At 36.5% G+C, this 24,061-nt stretch overlaps 1 protein-coding gene across 2 annotated transcripts in view; it reads left to right on the top strand.

Moving 5' to 3' along the window:
- Nucleotides 1–24,061, top strand: part of NLGN4X (neuroligin 4 X-linked) — a 188,479-nt gene that overhangs the window by 162,821 nt on the left and 1,597 nt on the right. Inside the window, exons 5-7 of one of the 2 annotated variants that reach the window (XR_008820384.1) lie at nucleotides 9,469–9,654; nucleotides 11,526–12,315; nucleotides 20,268–21,496. Coding sequence is in view for 1 of the 2 variants with exons in the window: in XM_056329715.1 (XP_056185690.1) it covers nucleotides 9,469–9,654; nucleotides 11,526–12,315; nucleotides 20,268–21,117 (1,826 nt within the window). In the remaining variant the exon portion in view is untranslated. Of the gene's footprint in view, nucleotides 1–9,468; nucleotides 9,655–11,525; nucleotides 12,316–20,267; nucleotides 24,003–24,061 lie in introns of those variants that run through there. The other variant, XM_056329715.1, reaches the window with a different exon arrangement.

The following is a 24,061-nucleotide window of genomic DNA, read 5'->3' on the forward strand; positions in this document are numbered from 1 at the left end:
ATTTGCTATTGTTATAGATAGCAATACAGTTGTTCTTCCCTAAAGCTTCAAACTTTGCAACAAAACATTACCAAAAAACACCCTTCTATCTGGAAAATGGGGAGTTTGTTCTTTTCATCTGCTTAGTTACATAGTTATTTCCATTCAAACTAAAAAAGGATATTTTTCTTTTTAATAGGGTTTTAATTGTGAGGCTAGTATTCTGTGTTCCGGAAGTATGATACATTGCTGTCTTTTAATATTTCTAGCTGAAAAAGGGAAAAGAATAAGAAGCGCAGTCTATTTTTAGTTTTATGGTCTAAGCTGTCTAAATGTTACCCACTGTTTGCTAGTTTAGTGGAATGGAGTTTATAACCAAGAACAGGAAGCAGCACAACCCAATGAAGTTACTCATTATTTCTGCTTCTTGCAACTGACAGTGGTGCTGAAGTGGATAAGACAGTTCACCCTGGAGCAGCAGATAAGTGAGACCATTGCTAATGATCACTTGTTAACCATCACCTTTTTCCAAGTGGTCAGTCCTCATAAGAAGCCTACCATTTGAAATCACATAGCCATTTATAATAGATTAATGATGTCAGGCTACCTAGTAGGAAAATAGTTTTTATTAGATGCTGTTTTCTCTTCCTTGCATTGTCCTACTTTTTGCATTTAAATGTGCTTAGCTCCACAAGAAGCTGATTCAACCTAAACAAATTTAATTTTTTTTTAATGATGTGTCTTGTGTGATATATTAGTTGTTCAATATATGTTAGCTAGTCCTCTGCTTTCTGATATTTTGTTGCATTCATTCTTCCGACTATGAATGCAGCGTTGAGATCAAAATGAGACACACAGGAAATATGTGAATAGAAGCACAAAAATTTAGTTTCCTTTGAGGAACATGCATTGTGCCTTGGGGATGAGATGATAACTGACCTTTGTTTTTACATTGATAGCGGGACCGCTCTCCAATCAGGTCAGCTCACTGAAAGTCACAGTTTGTGCCAGCTATCTGCATGTCACTGGGGCATTTTTGGAGCTTTTTTGATCACTGAAGATTTTTCTCAGATCATCTGTTCTGCAATTCTAAGGTGCTGATCTGTAAATTCCTGGAATAGTTTTAAGGGTGTTACAGACAGAGCTGCAAGAGGCCACAATCCCAAACTAAAGTGACTCTTGCCACAGTTGGTTTTTTTTTCCTGCATGACTCTTTTCCCACTATAGGGCCAATGCAGAGAATGAGCATTATCCTACTTCCATTTCATCATCCAGTGAATCCTTACACTCAGCTCATATAATCACAGAATCATTTAGGTTGGAAAAGACCTTTAAGATCATCACGTCCAACCATTGACCCAGGACCGTCAAGTCCATCACTCATCTCCCTGCAAGAAGTTTATGAGCTGGAGGTTACCTTTAGGGTATCTGTTGCATCAATATGCAACTGCCTCGACTTCAGTGAATTCATAGATCAAGGTCTCTCTACTATTTTTGTTAGATAACATAATATTTATTTATATAAATAATATTTATAAATATATATATTAAAGTGATATTTATTTTAAAAGTGATATTTTGTTAGTTAATTATTTAGTCACTTATCTACAGAAACATAGAGTTCCAAGTGTCTTTCCATTGGAGGTAGTAGGCATGTACCTAATTAATGGTTCAGGTCAAACAAATTGAGTGGAAAATGTTCGTAGGCAATGGGAATAACGTACTCAGATTGGCATGCTAATGGCCTTTATCTAGTATGTAAAAAATACTGCTTCTATGTAAAACCATTTTCTAATAATTTCATTCAATCAAGACAAAGGGATTAGTTTTGGTGCTGCTAGTTGCCATCCAGTTCTTACATAAGACAGCAAAAAGAAGTATTCCTGTGGGAGAAGTGGCTATGGTATAAGAAAATAAAACTGGGTGTCAGAAGATACATGTCAGTGCTGGTGACTACTTCCTAAACTGCCAACAAGATTTGCTGGAGGGCCACTTGGGGTGACTTTTAACTTGGTTGAATACAGAACCAAATATTTGGCTTAAGAGGATCTGCCTTTTTCCAGAGGTAATAGTACCATTATACTAACAGCCTATTAACCAGTAGAGAAATTTCTGTTTTGGTGAGTTTCTTTACAGTTCAACAGAGAGCTATGGGTTTACAGTGCAATTTTATTTCTCTTAAAAGTAGCATAATATAAAAACAACAAAAACTGTTGGGTAACTTTGTTTTAAGTACTAAAAAAAAAACCCCAATGAAGTTCTTAATATTGTGAGCCCTTATTTCTCATTTTTACAGTGACTTGTAAGCACTTGGGTTTTGGCACCAGTATATTAATGCAATCAATATCGTCTGCTTGGTCACTTAGTGTTTTTCCTAGCAAGTAAAAAATTATGCCTAATCTCCTATAACCCCTTTTTTTCAAAAGATTCTGATCTTTTTAAGCTGATAATTAAAGATAAAAATCCTTTTGCTGTTTTTACAGCTGGTTGCCATTTATGTCATGCAGATTAACTTCCCTGTCACTTGTAGAGGTAAACCTAATGTCTTTGCCTGTCTTTAATACATGTAACTTTTTTCTGTGTCCTATTTGTATTTCTATATTATGAATGACCAGTTAAAGGTTTTGTCTCTTCATCATAATATTGATAATTTAGTTAAAAAAAATCAAAAGTATATTAATTTAGTTTGTTTAATGTAGATTTCATCTATATTCTATAATAATAATTAAAAAAATATAGTCCAGCTTTCACAGACCTACAGCACACCTCTTCCTGATGAAATATGCACTTCTAAAAAGTGACCAGGTGGAGATTGTACCCCAGCTATGGAATAATGTAATGAGTCTGGCTGGGATGGAATTAAATTTCTTCAGAGCAGCCCACATGGTGCTGTGTTTTGGTTTTATGGCTAAAACAGTGTTGATAACACACCAATGTTTCAGCTGCTGCTAAACAGTGCTTGCACAGGGCCAAGGCTTTTTATTTTTCCCACTTTACCCCAGGGCCAGTAAGCCGTAGGTTGGCAAGAGGTTGGGAGGTTGAGCAAGAGTCAAGACGGCTGACCCAAATTGGCCAGGGGGATATCCCATGCAGTGTATCAACATGCTCAGAGGACATAACATCAGAGGAAGAAGTGGGGTGTGTTTGGCTTCTAAGTAGCTGTTGTTCAAAGACTGGCTAGGCATTGATCTGTGGGAACTAGTGAGTGATGTCCTTTCAGTTGTTTTTTTCTCTTTCAGCTATTATGCTGTCTTTATCTCAACCCACAAGTTTTCTTGTGTTTACTTTTGGCATTTTCTCCTGGTGTATTTCTGTTGGGGGTGTGACTGCACAGCAGCTTTATGGGTACTTGGCTGTTGGGCAGGGTCAACACACCACGAAAAGGTAGTGGCTTATTCAATTTTTTTGTGTACTCATAGTGAATTTCTCTTGTTAAATGCCTTGTATTTGATCATTTAGATCCCTGGTTAGAGAATATTTTCCAAGCATAGGCTGATTGAGTACACCAGGTATTGGTCAGTCTCTCCTCCAAAACATGCAATTTTTTTTTCCTTTTTTTAACATCCCCCCCCACACACACACACACACACATGCCTCCGCCCCCAAGCAATGACATTTTTAGAGCAACTCATTGTTTTTAGCTTGTTTTGGCTTGGTTTTAATCAGACTCTATTCAACAACAATCTTTTTATTGGACCTGTTGTTTTATTGATTGTGTTTTATGTAATGACAGGTTTAACTTGTGAGTATTTCGGTAAACAGTAAGTAAGAAGACAACAGATCAATGACTGTGCTCTGCAATGTTTGTTGCTGTCAGCTTTATTTGCTGTATTTTAAAATTGGCAAAGGTGTCTTCAATGACACCATATTGTTATGTGCTAGTCATGATGAATAATGACAATAGAATTAAATGTTGAGAATGCCTTTAATCTCTAATTCTACAGCTAGCAGTCGTCGGCCTAACCTCATTACACAATAGTTTCAGAGCATTTTACAATGAATAAGGCAAATTTAAAAACAGTTAAGGTGTCATGCACAAATTTAAATTGGATTCATTAAAACTCTTTCATTGTAGAAATATCATAATGGCTTAACTCAAGGAAATTTGTTGACCTCCCTAGTACTCTGATAAATTTATGCTCTCTAAGAAGCTTTTCACTATTTAGAAAGGTGTATAAAAATAGGGTTTAGATCTTGTTAAAATGCATCTTATTATTTTTCTCATTCATTTCCCCTTAAGCGTTCTCAAAAACCACATGCTATCCAGGACATTTTCAAAAGGCTTTCATTTATTGAAGACTAGATATTCTCCTGAATTTTAAAGAACTTGCTTAGGTTTCAGTATGGAAGCAATATAGAAACAAATAATAATATTCTCACTTCACCTCTCTGACCTGTTTTTTTGTATTGCATGTGATAATGAGATGTTCTTTCTAGACAACCAGATTTAGGTTTTGTCTTCACAATAGAAGTAATTTGAAAAAATCCATCATGGTAAAATTGTAAGAGACTGTTTTCTTGCTTAAGCCTAAGTTAGAAAATTGGATTAAAGGCATCACTATCCTTTATATTTTACCTGAATCTATTAACTCATACAAAAATTCTAAGCTGAGTTGTCTTTACTACTTTTTTCTCCTCACTTATCATATCTTGAGTTAAAATTTAAATGAGTGTTACAAGGAGCTGGGTAGCGTAAGTAACTATAGCAGGGAAACGTTTCTTTCTGTGACCAGTACTTTAGAATAGCTGGGAATACTACTGCATGAGTTGCTCAATATAAAAAAAAAAAAAAAATTTCTTTGACAGTAACACCTGAAAATTTCAAACCATTTTGCAGCTGAAGGAAAAGCATTATTGTTTTATTTTCAGGATGAAGAAGTATCTGTGTAACATTATTTCTGCACAGACCCATACGTGGCCACTCCACAGTCCTCCCGTTTATCTTGGTCACCTGACAGCTGTCTCAGACTCTCTGCACAGAGTGGGTCAGTGCAGCAATGATGCTTACTCAGGTTTGCATTAGTTATTCGTGCTACAGGAAAATTCAGCCATGTTTTTCTTTCTGATAAACATGTGCCAAGGTCACCATCACTCCATCTTGCATGCCACCATCTTTGCAGTAGTTTAAACGGCACTGCTACAGTTACATATAGAGTCAAACCAAAAAGGAATATATAGGTATATTGATTCCGGCATGAGGTCCAACTATCTGTTGTAGACTCACTCTTGCATGGCATGCTAAAATAGAGGTGGCCTCCAGCCACAAGACAAGGCTGGAGCTGGACAGAAGTAAACTCTCTGGGTGGATTTTGTAGATACTGGTTCCTGCTGTTTGTCACTGTGAGTGCCCATATAGCTTTTTAGTAGTAAAGAGGAAATACCACCACTGATTTATTGGGATTTGTTTAGTCTTTCAGTAAGATTCCTGTGGCACAGTGGGAAAACCAACTATATAAAGATAGACCTGAGGATTTCCTCTTGTGTAAGTAGGACCTAAAGGAGCTCTGTGTGTAGCTTTGTCTTCACTGCATTATCAAAACAGTGCAAGTTACAGCATGTAGCTTATGAATACATTCATTTTTAAATGTGTTGGAAAAGAAAAATTCCCAGTAGCTTCTATGTGTAGTCTTCTTCCTCCTTGACTGTAGCTAATCTAGTAGGTTAAAACTAAAGCATTCATCTAGAATGCTTCCATTAATGGGATCAGAAAAAAATAAATAAAACTGTTCCTTCAGAAGCCTCAATTTAAAGAAGCATTACTTTCCTTTACGGGAAAGAATGTAGAAAAAATGAGATCAAGATTAATTACAAGAAATACAGCAAAACAAATTAAGAATACCTTATGTTTCCTCTTACAAAATTATGCATTTTATTTTTGAAGAATAAACTGTCATAGGGAAAAGCTGTTCAATTCATGTGGTTTAAATCAAATCAGTATCAAAGCAGTTTATTAATTTCTTAATGACATATACTTTCAGGATCAATATCAACAATACAAAACATAAACTACAATACTAGACACTTAAGAAAGGTTAGTAAACAGTTGCAGGTTTCTAAACACCCTTCTAAAATCTCCAAAAGTTCTAGTCACAGACACAAACTCACAGAGCTAGGTGTGCACCAAGCCACCCACAGACTGTGTGGGCCACCAGCAGCCCCATCAGGGGGGCGTGGAGGTTCTCCCATTCTCCATGTGGGACATATGGATGCTCCAGCATTGGGTGAACTCCTGACACTCCTGACAACCCACGAACCCACACAGGGGAAAACCCCCATCCCACGAGAAAGCACACACACCAAGAGGGTCCCTGTGCACCAACCTACATGGACAGCCCCTAGCTGGGTGCAGGTTCCCCATAGGAGGGTGCTCTGTCCAGGCTGGAGGGAGTTTGCAATGTTGATGTTGTCAGCCACTTCTGGCAATATCAAACCATGTGCAGCTGTTACCCTCTTCTCAGCTCCCTCTCTCTACTTTTACAAATTGATATGTTTCTTTTGCCTTTCTTTTCAATCTGACCTTTGCTTCAGAAGTCTCTAATTCCCTGGTTACTACTACTTACAGCAGGTGGTCATCTTTCCCTCTGGCACAGTGAGTTTAGAACAAATGTCCGCTAAGATAATTTGGGGTATTTCACTCAACAAACATTTGATGTGCTCACATTCCCTTTTTTTAAGCTGTTGCTGTCCATGGCATTTTGCAGTGGGAGAGCCATGTGGTCACCCTTCCAAATCATTATTTAATGGAAGACAGATCTTTGACATCAAGAACTGAATATTACCGTTAACACCTTTCTGTATCATTATGTGGGGAGAAAAAACCAACAAACAAACCAACCCTCTTCGTTTTCCATATTCAACTATTGTCACTCCTTCCTCTGTGGCATTAGGCTCATGAGAAGAACTTCCAGATTCTATCAAAACTCCAACCTAAGGATTTTCAGATCACAAAATGCCCTTCAAATCATGCCAAACCATAAATGGGAAATATTGATAATTGTACTTAAAAACATGCATGTTAAAAGCACAGAGTATAAATCACCATCTCAGAAAAGAAGCTGCATTCCTGTTTATTCAGGATTTTAGAGTCACATATGAAGATACTGTTCTGAAATCTTCACAGTGTTCACAGAAAAAAAATAATCTCTTAGTTTTATGTGTTTCTGGACAAATAGTTACTCCTTGCCTGAATGTCTTGTAATGGCTTTGAACAAATATTTTAATTTGGTATTCAGAGCATGAAAGAAAGTATATCCTCATCAAGAAAAGACAGATTTATGAATTCAGTTTGCATCATGTGAGGCTGACACTTTGCCATGATGATTAGTTTTTAAATTAAGAAAATTTGTTCTTGCAATTAATGAGAATCAGCAGAGAAGTGTGGAAACAAAAAATCTTCATTTGTCTAACATCAGATATTCATTGACTACAGTTTTACTCAGTCACCTTTTAGTACATTTGGAAAGAATTCAAAATCACAAAGATCAACCAGCTTTAGCTTGATGCTGCTAGAAGAGCTAAAATGTGTTTAGGCTCTGAATATTAATTACCATGCTGCTTTAAAGGTTACAACAGTCACTTTCTCCCAGGGAGGTCATAGTTCTGATTGAATAAAGGCTTAATTATAGAATATTATAGAATATTGCAGTGAGCTGCAGCAACAAACTAGCAAGTGGGTTATTCTTTCTTTAACAGTCCTAAAAAGATAACAAAGGCATGTGAAAGAGAAAAACACATTTGTTAAAAAAAAATAAATTGAGGCAATTATGGATTAATAGTTTGTTTGTTTTTTTCCCCATTGGTGTAGTATAGAATAAAAGAACATGTAACTGCTATTCTAACTACTGTGCTTGCCATTATTAGAGACTTTTTTATGAGAAGGCTGTATCAAGTGCTATTTAGCAATAAGGATATGATTTGTATTACTGCAAGTGCACCACTTTTTTGAAAAATACAAAGACTCATGAGGCACTTGCTGACATTAAATAGCTATTAATAATTACTAAATAAGTATGAAAAAGATTCTTTTGGGTGCAAGGTAATACATTCCATTAAGTCATGCCTGACTTTGCATGCAGGAATCGATGCCACCATAACATAGGCCATATAGCATTCTATATTTAGAGTTTAGTCCTTATGTGATCTTGCTTCTAAACCTCGAGGCTGGGTTTTGCATCTCATTGTAGGAATTTTACCATAGAAAATATTAGGATGAAATTCTGACAGGTGAATGTCCTGCATCTCTGAATTCTTCATTTCTTTTCCCTTCTCTTCTGCTTCCCCCATATTGTGAATCTCTTCCACTCTGTGAATTTTCACTCTTCCTATCACTGAAAAAATAACTATAGCCAGTGCAAAGATCTGTTCCCCTTTGCCAAAGCAGTCGAAATGTACTGCAAGGCTTTTTTCTTTCCCTAGGGACCCCAGGCTTCCCTTGCAGTCCTTACGAGGAGCATGAAGGTCTTGTCACAGTAGGCTAAAGTGGCTCAAGATTACAGACCCTCTCATCTCAAACTGCACCAGGACTCCAGATCTCCTGAGTCCTGGGGCCCTCTTCTGGCAAATTAATCTGAACTGGTAATTAGCTTGGAGACACCAGCCAAGTGATTTTCGTGTTTTGTCTTGATAAGCAGCTGTCAGTGGTGCCTAAATCAGTAACGTCTATCTGAAAACTTGGTATGATGTAAGGTATTTCTAATAGACTTCTGACTTCCAGTTGTCTGAGAGAAAAAGGTCTGTGGGACTTAAAAAGAAGAGTGTTAGTACATGGCTCAATGTGGTGATTTGGATTTAGCACAAAGTCTTAAGGGTGAGTGATAGGCAGCACAGATAACTGCAATGTTTCACTTTAGCTGGTTTCAGAAAAACAAAATTAATCTCAGTCCTAGTCTTTCAGTCATTTTGGTTTTAGTTGCAAGACAAGCAGCAAACGTGTCATGCTTTGTTTCTAAAATCTGATAACTATAGTACAGGAACAAAAAATAACAGTGCAGATTTCCCTGCAGTTTCCAAGGAAAGAGACAAAACTTGATTTGTTCAGATAAAATCTCCCTACCAAAGGCTGAATTCCTGAGGATTTACCTGCTATCTTCTTAATAAATATCCTCTGTGAAATTGGAGAGTATTTTTTCCCTATGTTTTTCCCTGTTCCTTTTAGTACTTTCTTCATCCTTCTTTTTCTGTTTCTGAGTATGTCTCTCCATAACACAAGTACAATGATTCAAAAGGCTATGTTTTAGAACAATTTCGGTCCATGGTAAGAAACATTTAAATTAATTTGTTAGGAAAAACAAACCAAAGCCGAACAGTGTACAGAATGAATTCCACTGCCTGCACTGGAGACATTTAGCTAGGACCATGACCTTTAAAAAAGACAAGAAAAAAAAATAAATCCCAGAAGATGAAAAGAGGGGGAGATGTGTTTTGAATATATGCATACCCTGTAGTTAACTCTGTATCTGGTGAACTAAAATTATCTTTTTTACCTTATAGGCTTTTTAAGTACTGGGGACCAAGCTGCAAAAGGCAACTATGGATTGCTTGACCAAATCCAAGCTTTGCGTTGGATTGAAGAAAATATTGGATCTTTTGGAGGAGACCCAAAAAGAGTTACTATTTTTGGATCTGGGGCAGGAGCTTCCTGTGTCAGTCTCCTGACGCTCTCTCACTATTCAGAAGGTAACAATCTTCCGAGCAAAGCACTTTTTTTTTTTAAAAAAAAAAAAACCAAACAACATTATAGTGTAACAAAAATGGCTGTATCAGGCAGGCTGAATTAGAATTACATGAGGTCTGTAATTTTTGTAAAATACCTACTAGCTCGTACTCTGGATTTTTATTAGTTAACATAAATATTTTTATATGAAAACATTAAATGCTGTTATAGCAGAAATTTCATGCAACAAATGCTATGGGCAGTATACTTTTTCTAGCTTTATTAACAGTCTCCACTGGCTCTTCTACCAAAGAATTTTCCCTAAATGAAATTGGAAAACGGCAGTGACCTTTTTTATTTTTTACACACTCTTGTCTGTACTCCGCACATATATTGAGATGCTTTCCTTATCTAATAACAACATATTTTAACCTTCTTAAAAAACTTATTTAACTCCCCACAAGCACCGTATGATCCCACACAGAGTTCTTAAAATTTTGGTAAGTGTTTGAACTGTGGGATTAACTACCCTCAAGATCTCACCCCCCAAAAAAACCCCAACAAACCCAAGAATGTACAGCACCAGTACTGAACCAGAAGTACTCCCAGTGATAAGGCAAAATCTGCAAACAGTTTATAAAAGAAGACAAGACCAAAATATCTATTGTATTTATAAGTCCATGCTACTTCTATTACATTAAAACAATCTGAAATCTATGAGACAATGCTAAGCCCTAGTGAGCAGTTGTAGCAGAGTGGCTGGTAAACACACCCTATTTGGAAATACATAGAATTATGCCTGACAGTTCAGTCTAATTATACAAATAGGGTGCAGTGAATAACTGTTGAGTAAACCATGCCAAAACCAAGCAGATGGAACCATGAAAAACTTAACTAATCCCATCACTAAAATTTTGTAGTGTGTACAGCAAGTAATCATCACAAAGGTATATCAACCACAGCCACTTTTTTCCCTAAATGCTTCAAGGTCTCTAAATGTTTTTGTAGCTGTTGTTGTCTTGACAGTAGAAATCATATATAGAAGAGACCCAGGCATTTTATTTTGAGTATAAAATAGGCCATTTTACTGATCTTACCAGGAAGAAACAGATGGAGCAGATTCACCAGTAAGCTCCAGTTGCTTCTCCGTGCCCTGACAAAGTAGCTCTTCAGACTGGGTCTGTCATCTCACTTTATATTAGTACCTATAAAACAACCACAAGGAACTATTGCATCTCATCTTAATGTCTTCCCAGAAATGTAAATGTATTTTAATTCAACATATAGGCAGTGCTAACACACATACACACACACACACAAATAATAAAAAAAATAGGATGGTTAAAGAAAAAATTATGTCACAGTAGAACTCAAGCCTATTAAATTGATTTTAGCAGAGCAGATTTTTTCAAATTATATGATGCATGGCTTCTCTGAAGGAAATGAGAGTGTGTAATTTTCATTTGACCTTTAAACCACTGAAGAGTGCATTTATGAGAGTCATTTACATGGTGAAGAGGATATGATTGCTTGTAGCTGCCACTCCTTTAAAGAAATTTTACAGGACCACCACTGTGCTAAAGCCAGGAAACTTCCATTAAAGGTGCAAGAGAACTGCAGTACGAGTTTCATTCTTGAAACAATAACCTGAAACCTTCATGTTTTATGTGTGTGAGCATCAAGAACAAGAGAAATTTTAATTAGTAGCCTATTAGAGATACAATAAAAAGGGAGGAGTGATTAGAATATATGGAAATTGAATTGAAATTTAGGTATATGCATCTGTTACTTATTATATAATCAAAGCTTTCTTTGCTTAATGAAAGCTGATTTTTTTTTGTAATTAAAAAAAAAAATATAATTGGATTTGCATTTAAACAATTTACACCTGCAGGTTTGTTCCAAAAGGCAATCATACAGAGTGGAACAGCCCTGTCCAGCTGGGCAGTGAACTATCAGCCTGCCAAGTACACTCGGATATTGGCAGATAAAGTGGGCTGCGACATGCTGGATACCACTGATTTGGTTGAATGTCTTCGGAATAAGAATTACAAAGAACTCATTCAACAGACCATCACTCCAGCCACGTACCACATTGCCTTTGGGCCTGTGATAGATGGAGATGTGATTCCAGATGACCCTCAGATTCTCATGGAGCAAGGGGAATTCCTTAACTATGATATAATGCTGGGTGTGAATCAAGGGGAAGGTTTAAAATTTGTGGATGGCATTGTAGACAATGAAGATGGTGTTTCCCCCAATGATTTTGACTTTTCTGTCTCCAATTTTGTGGACAATCTATATGGTTATCCAGAAGGGAAAGATACACTGCGAGAGACCATTAAATTCATGTACACAGACTGGGCAGACAAAGAAAACCCTGAAACAAGACGGAAGACCTTGGTTGCTCTTTTTACAGACCATCAGTGGGTTGCTCCTGCTGTTGCTACTGCTGACCTGCATGCCCAGTATGGATCTCCAACATATTTCTATGCATTTTATCACCATTGCCAAAGTGAAATGAAACCCAGCTGGGCTGATTCAGCTCATGGTGATGAAGTCCCTTATGTGTTTGGGATTCCCATGATTGGCCCCACGGAGCTGTTCAACTGTAACTTTTCCAAGAATGATGTCATGCTCAGCGCAGTGGTTATGACGTACTGGACTAACTTTGCCAAAACTGGGTAAGTTTGACTCCCAGCACTCCTTTTTGTTGGTAGCCTACTTATAAAATAGTCAGTATCCTATTGCAGTGGCTTCAAACCCTGATCTTGCAGTAGTATTATAACACTGTCTGCCTAAGACAGAAAGTAACTGGGTCTTATTCATATTTAATAGATTTCTAATTGGTGTGTTCCCTCAAACTATTTTCTTTCAGTAGCTCAGTAATAATAATAATGCACTGTATTTTTTATTCAAAAAATAGGGCAATTACTAAGATAAAGCATGCCTCAGAGAAAAGGCAGCTCACCAAGATACTGAAAAATCAGAGGCAACGTCTGCTACTTGAAGAAGGAACTGTCAGGCCTATAGCACTTATCTGCTGCAAAAGAAAGGAAGTTCTTGTTTTTAGCGACCTTCACATGGATGGGGACTCAGGGAGGAATTGGAACAGAAGGGAAGACACTGGAAAGATTTTTCCCTCTGAGGGCTATAATGTCAATAATAAGTACTTGACTGGAATGAAGAAGAGACTCAGATATAAATTTTGCTTTGAGGAGGTTAAAAACTTAAATTAATTCTGGTTACAAAACAAAATGAAGATATCAATTTTTTGCTGAAACAGAGTTGTAAACATCAAGGAAAGAACCCTCAAAGCAGCTTAATCTGCAAGTGCTATTAATAATTTCTGTCCTCTTCTTATAGCATTCCTTTAAAGAGTATTGCAGTGTTTTACTTGAGTAGCAAGGGCTTTTTTGTTAACCTTGAGTCTTTGGTATGAATTAAAACAAAGATACTTGTGGCACAAAGGGGCTGTAAATCTTTCCAATGAATCTTTAATGGCAAGATTGAGCTCTGGAAACTGCAGCTTTACTGCACTGCAGTGAATGGTATGCAGCCATATAAGAAAAAAAAAATCAGTGATATCTAGTGTGAAACACTCAGAGGCTTCAGCAGCTCTTGCAGCCTTTAATGAATCCAAATGACGTTCAAGGAAGACAGATTTTGCAGTCTTAACAAGAACCTCAAGCGTGATTCGAGTAAAAAACAATCAAATGCTTCAGGTCAATTTATAAGGCAAAAAGAAAGCTTTTGTTGCACTGCACTTTAGAAAAAAAGGTACTTTTACATGCAAAATCTCACAGTACTGCAACAATCGTGAATGAACTGTGGAATATTTAGATATGTATTTGGCAACAAACAGACATCAGTACTGGGATGGGCAAACTTCAGGATGAAAGCTTGGTTTATGGACAGAGAATCCACATGCTGGCTGTACCACACACTGAGAAAGATGATTATACTATCAGTCTGTCTTTATTCTTATAGATGAAGTGCCACATATGCATAGAAGACTACATCAGTGCAATTATTATGGTGATGCAAGATCTCTACAGTCTCACTATCATTTACAATTACTTTATGACTATTCCCTGTAAAATAAGAAGTCATATTTAAGCAATTTTCTGAAGCCGAGAGAAGCTTCTCACAGTCCCAGCTGCCACCATTACTTGTAATTGCAAGCACTTTCCAGCTGTTGCTGCTTGAAAGCTAATTTCAGCAGGCTATACATGCCACCACCCAGTTCTCTGGTTATGAAGCCATTGTCGTACTACACCTAAAGGCACAACAGGTGCTTTGGGAGAGCTCCTAGACATTTCAGAAGCTTCACCATTCCTAATAAGCCAGGAGTGAGGTCTATCTTCTACTACGAATTTGCCCATTTATAGACAGTCTGAAAGATGTGTTATTGAAAATGACCTCTAGCTGTAAAATCTCAGTTTGTGCAAGGAAAGGAAAAGAGCAACACAAGATGCTTTACCATGCTGGTTTTTTTCTTGATTGTAGCAGCAATGATGAATTGTTCTGGATAGTACAAAAGGATACTTGGAGGAAAATAATATTTTAATTTTATATTTACTATACACCTCTGATGCCTCCAGTAGAAAAGGGAAGGTTGTAGCACCTCAAGCCTAGAGCAACAGGGGACATCTGGGGTAACCATTCTCCTTTCTACTCTCCCACATGCAATCTGAAATCCATATGCCCACTCATGTCCTCCAACGCTCAGAAAGATTGGTACGGTTCAAGACTGTTGTTGGGAGCTTTGTTTTGGGTTTTTTTCCCACCTTTTCTTAAATTAATCATTTCCCATCCTTATTCTGACAGAACTTGGCTTGCTTTGTTTTTGTACCCATGGCAACACATATGAAAAATCTGTTAAATGTAAGATTTCATTATTCCACATTTCCCTGTAGGTGAGCCTTGAACGTTAAAACTGCAGATTTATTTATTTAATTTTAATGTCTTTGAGACTTTTCCAGTCTTGATGACTCTCCTATAGAGATTGCATCCAGATACTTACTGTATAATTACTGCTCAGGTGGTGCATTCTGATGGACTGTGCTGGGCTTTCAACTGACATGCCACCTGCTGCTGAAAAACCCACATTGTTTAATGGGCCTACTGCCAAGGCTGGGCCTGAAGGGCAGGTCAGTCTTGTAAAGTCACTGGGTGTCAAAGGCACAGCCCAAGGCACAGTGCTTTTATTGTGTTTTACTTTGAAGTCAGTTACTGACGCTAGCAAATAGGAGGTGACAGAGTGTTTACAGGCAAATGGATCGTGCTTGAAATGAATATGTGGAAGCTGCATTTTACTAATCCTCCATTTTCTACCTTGCTATGACTTCTTCCTTTCCTTCCTTTCCTTCCTTTCCTTCCTTTCCTTCCTTTCCTTCCTTTCCTTCCTTTCCTTCCTTTCCTTCCTTTGTTCAGTCATTTTGGCCTTTTCAAAACTATATTTCCAACATGCCTCAAAAATAGAAAAGCAATTTGTTATGGAGTAGGTATGAGGAACTACATTTGTGATACAAAAATGACATGAAAATTCAGCTATTGATTTCACTGTGTGCAAAACCGTATGTGAAAGCTTCATTAAGAGGTGCACTTAAAGCTTCAGTCTGCTGCCAGTAGTACTATCCTAACTGTAATGGTAATTTTATATGCTCAAATGTTCTGTTAGTTAGGGCCACATTACATCCTTCACAGATACATCAGCAGGAGAAGAGGGAATGATATGAGGGGACATGCGCCAGTCCTTGATAGACACTCTGCCAGCTACTGTTATGAAGAAGGATTTGAAGTTTCAGGGAGTAGATAGAAAGCCATGCTCCCCTTAGAGGAATCTATTGAGTTTCTAAAAATTACCCTCTTTTAAGGAGTTACAGTACTCTATTTTTGGTCCTATTCAGTCAGCTTTACCTAGGTTAGTGATGGGAAATATAAAGGCTTAAAGGATATATCCTTGTTTTCTTTGTAATCCAGAGAAATACGCCCAAATTATTTTATTACTGTTGATTCTGAAGCAAAAAACCTGAGTTATTAAGGATGTCTGTGTTTAGAATTTGGTTTGGCTCTCTAATGGAAGACACAATTAAACTCACAAAGATTAAAAAGTATTTTCTGTTCTCTTTGAACTCCTTTATAAGGCTGTTGCATTTCTTTTTGATGTTTTTGTCTGAAGAAATAACTGTCTCCAAAGGCCAATCTGTGTTAGTCAAACAAAACAGTGTACTTATGGTTTGCTTTCCTTAATAGTTAAAATAGCTGGCTGGGAGTGTGGCAACAGTGGGATCTGGTGATAAGTGAAGAAAGGCTGAAAGGGAAAATATTGTTTTGTACCATTGCTTCAGGTAGGAATGGCTGTACCATTAGTAATATTGTAATAACATGAAAAATCAGTGGAAGCATGAAGAAATGCCACACTTCCCCCTCCCCTCCCCCCCCCCCCTTTTTTTTTTGTCCCCATATGGAGAAAAGAGGACTGCTGAAAGAAAAGAAATGATCAAGGGGCCTTTCAGTATCCCGGGGACAGACTCAGTATGTAGCTGTTAAGACATTTTGCTCTCCAACGATGTTAGAGAATTACGCAAAAGAATAAAACACTTTAAGTGTAAGTGTGTTAATATAACAGTTCCATTGCCTTGAGTGACAGTTAATGCTGTTGTAGAAGTAGTTAAAAGATAAATGGGATTTCAATATGTTATATGGAATTCAGGATAAGAGAAAACTTCTTAAGATCATTCTTCCCATGCCATTATCACCAGATAGGAAATACTCAGTCCCCCTGTAGGTCAGCTACTAATTCATCTTGTGAACAGCAATGTCTGTTGCTCTTCAGTCAGCATCCATTGCAGATGCACGTACTTTATATCACCTGAGGGAAAAAAAAAATAATCAATGCTTTGGATGTACATTTGTAGCCCATGAGGAGTGAATTGAATGACAATAAACAGCAACATGTTAAATTGAGCAAAATCAGTGCAGACTGAAAGTGGGGGAAAAAGTGATAGGTAAAATCAGATGATTCTGCAGATTAATAAAAAAAATACCTTAGCTAAGACAAGAAAGACCACCATATGGTCTTCTAACATATGGGAGGCAAGTTCAGGCATTTCATGATGGGGGCATTTTTTGGTGGAGAAGCTGTTTAAATTGAATTCTAAAGGTGGTGAAAAATAATCAGAGTGAAATGAGCAACAATAATTATCAATTTTGTTTCAGTACTATAAGGAGAAAAAAAAAAAAAAAAGTCTCCCTGCCAACCAGTAGGATTGGGAAACAAGTTATCTAGTCCCTATGAGAGCCATTACTGGAAGAAGTACAGAACTGAAAATTTATTATTCAGATTATATTTTTATTACCACAATCACAGTGGGTTTTTAAAGGAAGGTTTCTTAGCAGCCTTTTGTTCTGTGATTACACACTTGAGCCTCAAGAATATCCAGAAACACAAAGGTGATGTGAAATGCTAAAAAATGCAAAAAACAATTTGTAGTTAAATTAACAGACCAAAAGGTTTGTCAAACAGCTGATTTGTTAGGAGAAATTATTTTATGCACATCTACGCTTTATGCCTACCTGTAATACTGAAAAAGTGTTCATAATAAGAGAAGCTGCCCAACTACCTAAGAAAAAGAGTTAAAATGTAGTAAGTTGTAACTTTATGATTTTATGAATTGTCTTCAGTGTATGTAGGAGAACGGTGTAGGAAAATAAAAGTCCTCTTAAGTATATCCACTGAATATTCTTAGTAAATTATCATTAGTCTGTAAAACCAAGATACATGCATTATTAGAGCCTCTATTCAGGACTGGACTTAATTATTCCATTTTCCTATGAAAAACAAACCCCCCACTATTTAGATGCCTATCCTCCAAATTGAGAGAGAATGTTCAGACCACTTATTCAGTTAAGTGATCAACCCTAGAGCTGATGCCAATGGTAAAGTTCTGATACCCTCAGCCAAAAAATTACTTGTCTATATGGCTGATTTTTTTTTCTTTTCCTAGTTTCAATGGACGGCTTTATGCCTACATTAAGCCGTGTAAACAAATCCTGAAATACAAGACTAGTCTCATGTAATGTAATTTTCTCTCTTGTTGTTTGGTGGAGGTGGCAGCATAACTGGCTATTCCTGATAGATAAAGTTAAAAAGACAGAGGTAGAGAATGGAAAAGAGGGAAAGACAAGGGAGGTTGATATTTACTTGTTCTGTAGGCTGTTTGTAGGGGTAGAGAATGCTAATTAAAAAAAAATATTTAGTTGCTAAAATCATCTTCTGCTGTGATTTTTATAGGGCCATTAAAAAAAGAAAGAATAAAAAAAAAAATGCATGTCCCACTTGGCTCATTGAAATCAGCTCTCAGCTTTTTCATCTCCTGTGCTGCACATCAAGTACAACTTGTTTACTTGAGCTAGCTCAATTTATGCTTTCTGTAGGACCCTTCCCAGTGTCTTTTGTGCTGCAAGTCAGAACAGCAAGTGGGGACAACACAAGATGGGTTTTGTGCTGTAACTCTTGAAGGATTTTGAGTTTCAGACAAGTTTTGCATTTTGATAATCTTGCTGATTTTTAATTTGATTTGGAATTCATGTGAAGAGCCTCAAACTACCGTAAGAGTAGATCTATTGAAATGGGCCAATATCTTCTCTGGATCTGCCAAATCTTTCAGGCTGTTCTTTAAGAACTAAAAGACATACTTTTATTTCCTTCTTGAATGTGTGTTAGAATCCCTCAAAGTAGCAGCATACATCTTCTGTTTTACGGCTTGGAAGTGGACATTACTCCTCTAGCTTCAATTAGGATGAACAATTGCTTAGCAATTATCTTTTTGCTCAGAATTAACACAATCTGTCTATCACTACAGAAAATTAAAAATGATAGATAGATAGATAGATAGATAGATAGATAGATAGATAGATAGATAGATAGATAGATAGATAGGTAGATAGATAGATAGATAAATAGCCACAGTTCTAGAACCCCTAGTTTATATCTTGTTGAGAGGGAAAAGATTTGATACAATACAATATAAAAAACCCACACCAAACCACCCCCAAACACCTAAAACCACAAATGGAAGTAAACCTAAGTATGAAAATTATATAGAAAAAGAATTCTTCCTTTCACTTAAGATAAGACAATTTTTTTCAGGTAGATAGATGAATACAGGAATTACAAGATTATTAAAGTCAAATTACCAGTCTGGGTTAAGAACTAAGGAACAGCTCTTTATGAACAGCAAAGGAATGCTTAAGTAGGCAATCTTGTTCATGAGCTTTTGAAAATGGAAAACCAAAAAACCTAAGAGGCTTCAAAATCTGTAGCAGTGGATCTTGTTATTCCCGTAACATACATAAGAGTATGTTGAAAAAAAAAAAGGAAAATATTAGAATCGTTTTCACAGGAAATAAATCAATGCATATGGGAATGGAAAGGATAATGGAAAGTTCTGAGAGTGATGCACAGAAAATAAATCATGTACTCTCAATATAATATATCATAAAATCCCAGAAAATACTTTTTGCTGCAAAAGGAGATTCAAACTAATACACAACAGAATATTAAATTCAGTATTAGCAATTTTAAATTTCTGCATTTTTTCATGCCAGAAGAAGGCATATTTATGTAAAGTTTACAGACATTAACCACATTTAAATGCTTTTTTTTTTTTTTTGCCATTGGTTTGTCTTTATTCTGAACCTATAAGGCGAAAAGAAAAAAGAATAGATGGGAAAAACATAAGTTCAGTTAAATATTTGGGTTACCAATTCTGAAATTATCTCTGATTAGTATTATACTCTGATCTCTACTACTACTATAACTTAACTATTTTAAAACTTGTTATGTCAGCTAATATATTTCTCATCCCTACAAACTGGGACAGAATTAAGGCTTACTGTCCTACAGCCATTATACATAGTTATTTAATAGCAATAAGCACATGGAACTTGCTAATAGTAATCTCCTAATGCAAATGAATAAAAGATTTGCAACATACAAATACTTCAAAGACTTCTCCCTAAAGTAGATATTTGAATGAAGGGGGACTAATAGTTCATTAAAGCAACGCTAAGAGAAATAGTTCCCAGTTTACATGTATTTAGCATTGCTGCTTCATGTTTTAAAGTTTTTTATTAATATACACATCTAGTATAAATTCTTATGGTCACATGGACTTCCATAATTGCCATAGAGATTAGATGCTCATATATACTACTTACAGCAGTGGAAGTAGTGGTACTTTAAATGAGAAACTTAATGTTAAACCTTTAGAAGAGCTGAACCTACACCTTTACTATAAGGAAAGGTAGTTAGTACCTCTCTGTGACAGCTTTGGTGTATGATACTGAATCACAGAACTTCAGATGAGTTTTCAGGAGCTGAAAAACAACCCTTTCTCCATTTTCATTTAAAAAAGTATTATACGATCTGAGACACACTGTACAGTAAGTAATTTTTCTTTTGTTTATTTCTAAATACCTGTTGTTTAGGGAGGGTTATTTAGCTTGCATTTTTAGGTTATGTCAATTATCGGATGAACCATTAACTAAAGGATGGAAAGACATTTGGGTTTTGCTTTTGTTTTTGTTTTTTTAATGACTACAATATTGCCTGGTTTTGTTTTTGTAGAGATCCAAACCAGCCTGTTCCACAGGACACAAAGTTCATCCACACAAAACCCAACCGCTTTGAAGAAGTAGCCTGGTCCAAATACAATCCTAAAGACCAGCTTTATCTGCATATTGGCCTGAAACCCCGAGTTCGTGATCACTACCGAGCCACAAAAGTCGCTTTCTGGTTGGAGCTTGTACCGCACCTTCACAATCTGAACGAAATATTTCAGTATGTTTCCACAACAACTAAAGTTCCTCCTCCTGACATGACATCGTTTCCTTATGTGACACGACGTTCTCCTGGTAAATTGTGGCCAGCCACCAAACGCCCAGCAATGACACCTGCCAACAATCCCAAACATTCAAAAGACACTCATAAAACATCTCCGGAGGATACAACAGTTCTGATAGAAAACAAGCGAGATTATTCCACAGAGCTGAGTGTCACCATTGCTGTGGGGGCATCCTTGCTGTTCCTCAATATTTTAGCTTTTGCTGCATTATATTACAAGAAGGACAAGCGACGTCACGAGACTCACAGGCGCCCTAGCCCCCAGAGGAACACAACCAACGATATAGCACACATACAAAATGAAGAAATTATGTCATTGCAGATGAAACAGCTAGAACATGACCATGAGTGTGAATCGCTGCAGGCCCATGACACACTGAGACTAACCTGTCCACCTGACTACACGCTCACTTTGAGAAGGTCCCCAGATGACATCCCGCTAATGACACCCAACACCATAACCATGATTCCAAATACATTAACAGGAATGCAGCCTTTGCATACTTTCAACACCTTCAGTGGAGGACAAAACAGTACAAATTTGCCCCATGGACATTCGACCACTAGGGTATAGCTCAGCCCTTCCCCCTCTACCCTCACAAGCCACTTGGAAGAAAGAAAAACAAACAAAAAAACAAAAAAAAAAAAAAAAGAAGAGGAAAAAGTTATAATACCATCCATTGAACACCTTGTCAAAATCTAAAGTAAAAACAAGTAAAAGAGAAGGACAGTCATTATTTTCTTACTGATCCTTCCCACAGAAACTCACTGATGTTAAAGATCAGCCACAAACCCTGTGAAATGTGAAAAGTGTACATTGCTGTTGCGATACTGCTTTAAGATCTCAGCCACTTTGATTGAAATTTGAGGCCAGAAGAAGTCACTTAAAATGGTGTTTTGAGTGTAACAAGCAAAGCAGAGTCTTCTGGAACACAGAGCCAGTGACTGTACAGGTGTTTTGTTTTGTTTTGTTTTTAAATAAATAAAATAATAAAAAAATTCTTTATGTGCCATACCATGAATGGCCCTTGTTAAAACAAAGACATCACCACGGGCTTTTACCCAGCATATGAAGCTGTAATCCAGATGGGGGAAATAGAATTTTATTATTAAAAAAAAAAATGAAAAAAAAAGAGGAGGACTGACTATGCAGTAAAATACGTATAGTTCTGTGCAAAGAGATGAATTGCCAGCCTGAACTATATTTAAAGAAACTTTGTAAAAATGTACATAGCTGTGAGTTTAAAAACAAACAAAAAAGAAGCAGCTTTTATTGATGTTTTCAGTTTGAAAAGAGCTTTTAGAAAGATTGTGCATTCGGTTGTGACCTATGTGTATATACGTTAGTCATATCACCTCTGTTTCCTCCAAGACCAAAGGAGGAATTTCTTCTTAATTACTAGTGGTAAACAAAAAACATGACTTTTTTCTAACATGTTTCATTTATATGAGGCCATGGTGTCATGCAGAGGATACAGTTGTCTGTGTGACCTGTGCATTTTCTCTTACAGGTTACACTAGTGCATGTTAAAGTATTCATAGGAGGTTGTTGTTCTTTTCTGAAACTTTTTTTTCTATAATTTAATTTTGTGTTAGCCTTTGTTAAATTGCAACACAGCAATGGATTGGAAAATTGAGAAAAAAAAAACACAAAAGAAAATAATTACTATTTTAAGCTTGTTGAACTGAACCAAGAAACATGAATAATATGTATTCAGAGTCCAGTTTGTAGTTCTTGATTATTGTGATACATTAGGAAGAGTTTTGTGCCCTGACAAAAGCAAAGAAAGCCTGTGTTTTGATCAGCCTTTTCTGAGGAAAACTAGCTCTATATTCACCAGCAGTTGCAGCAGAATCTCAGCTGAGAAAGCACCTTCTTAGCTTTGCTAAATGAAATAAAACCACAATTTGAAAGTGGAGAAATGGTGGGTTGGTTGGCTGGCTGTTTTTTAAAGTGTTCAAAAATGATCAGTGTGTAAAGAGCTTCTCTGTCGAGTATCCTGTTTTGTGCTTGAGAGCGTACTAGTCAGAAATATTTTTTTTGCTGATTTATTACACAGCAGTCCCATAGTCAGTGAACATTATGGGGAAAGAAGCAGAGATGTTTAGTGTTCTGCATCTGAATAAAGCTGAAAATCCCAGAAAGCATCACTCTCAGGAAGGGCAAAATTCTTAGCTGTTTATTCCCTTCTTCCCTTCCTTCACTAAGAAATCAGGGGCTAAGCAGAGCTATCAAACAAAGGAACTGAACAGTTTGATTCGAACAGCTGATTTGAATGTGAAAATCTAGAAATAAGTTCTCGCAGATGAAGATTGCTTTCTATTTTGTCTTTGAAAGTTACTCCATCATTGAGACATAGTAACCAAAGATATTTGAACAAATTGGTCTGCACTTGAACATGATTATCCCAGATGTATTTTCTATTATTAATTCACAACTAAGCTGCATCAATATCATATGTCCCATAAGTATCTAACACAAGATGCCTTGTACCTCTTCTTGTTTTCTATGCTTTTTGTTTTCTAATAAAATGTCTTGGAATAGTCACCCCTACAAATAAAATCAAAGACAAGGTGATTCACTGAGGTCTATTCATCTGGACAACCCCTTGTTGTAGCAGACAGTAAAACTGATTCTGAAGGAAAAAATAAAAGGAAAGTTAATGACATGGTTAAAAATGCAACAGGTGGCTAATACAATCCTTTATCTGTAATAAATGTGTTATAGACCTGACCTGGATGCTCAGGCTGGAATGTGATGAAGTACAACTAGTAGCAAATGGAAAGCTGTTTTTTGGTTTTTTTCACTGATCCATCACATAATATTGATTAATGCTGACTCTATACCAGGCCATTTCCACCACCTATGTAATGCCTCAGCTGAGATGCAGCAGTTCATAAGTCTTAAAAAAAAAAAGTTTAAAAAAAAAAAAGAAAAAAAGAAAAAAAGTAAAAAAAGGTAATGATGCTTGGCATCATAATCAGTTGGGTATGTTTGTAATGTGAATTACAGTATTTGTTTAGTACTTCCAATTGTCTTCTGCTAGCAATATGTACAGTACTGTGTCAGGCTTGTGACATTTGGGTAAAAAAAGAAGTTCCTGTAAGTGGATGATTTTAGCTTTTAAAAGTAATTGCAATCAAGTTGATTTAATAATTTGATACATCTGGACTGATGTATGATTTATAGAGGGAACAGATTTATAGGGTCTTCATAGAATTCTATAATAATTATATCAAAATATACTTTGCAAACTGTAAAAGAAAAACAAAAGTACTTTCCCGGGCTTATATTCTTGACCTTAAGAGGCACACAGGGTTTAATGGTTTCTTCTGTTATTGGTTTGCAATTTTTTTGTTTTTCGCCTTAAGTAATGATAGAAGATATATATGGCTGGACACATATGTATAAACTTTTCAGCAGCATTTTTAATAATAAAATATCACAGTATTTTCTAATGCTTTGTGCAAAGAACTACGTGTTCATCCTTTTGTGTAGAAAGTCTTTCAGAGGTGTG

Source organism: Falco biarmicus, chromosome 2 (assembly GCF_023638135.1).
Source record: "Falco biarmicus isolate bFalBia1 chromosome 2, bFalBia1.pri, whole genome shotgun sequence".
Taxonomy (NCBI): Eukaryota; Metazoa; Chordata; class Aves; order Falconiformes; family Falconidae; genus Falco; species Falco biarmicus.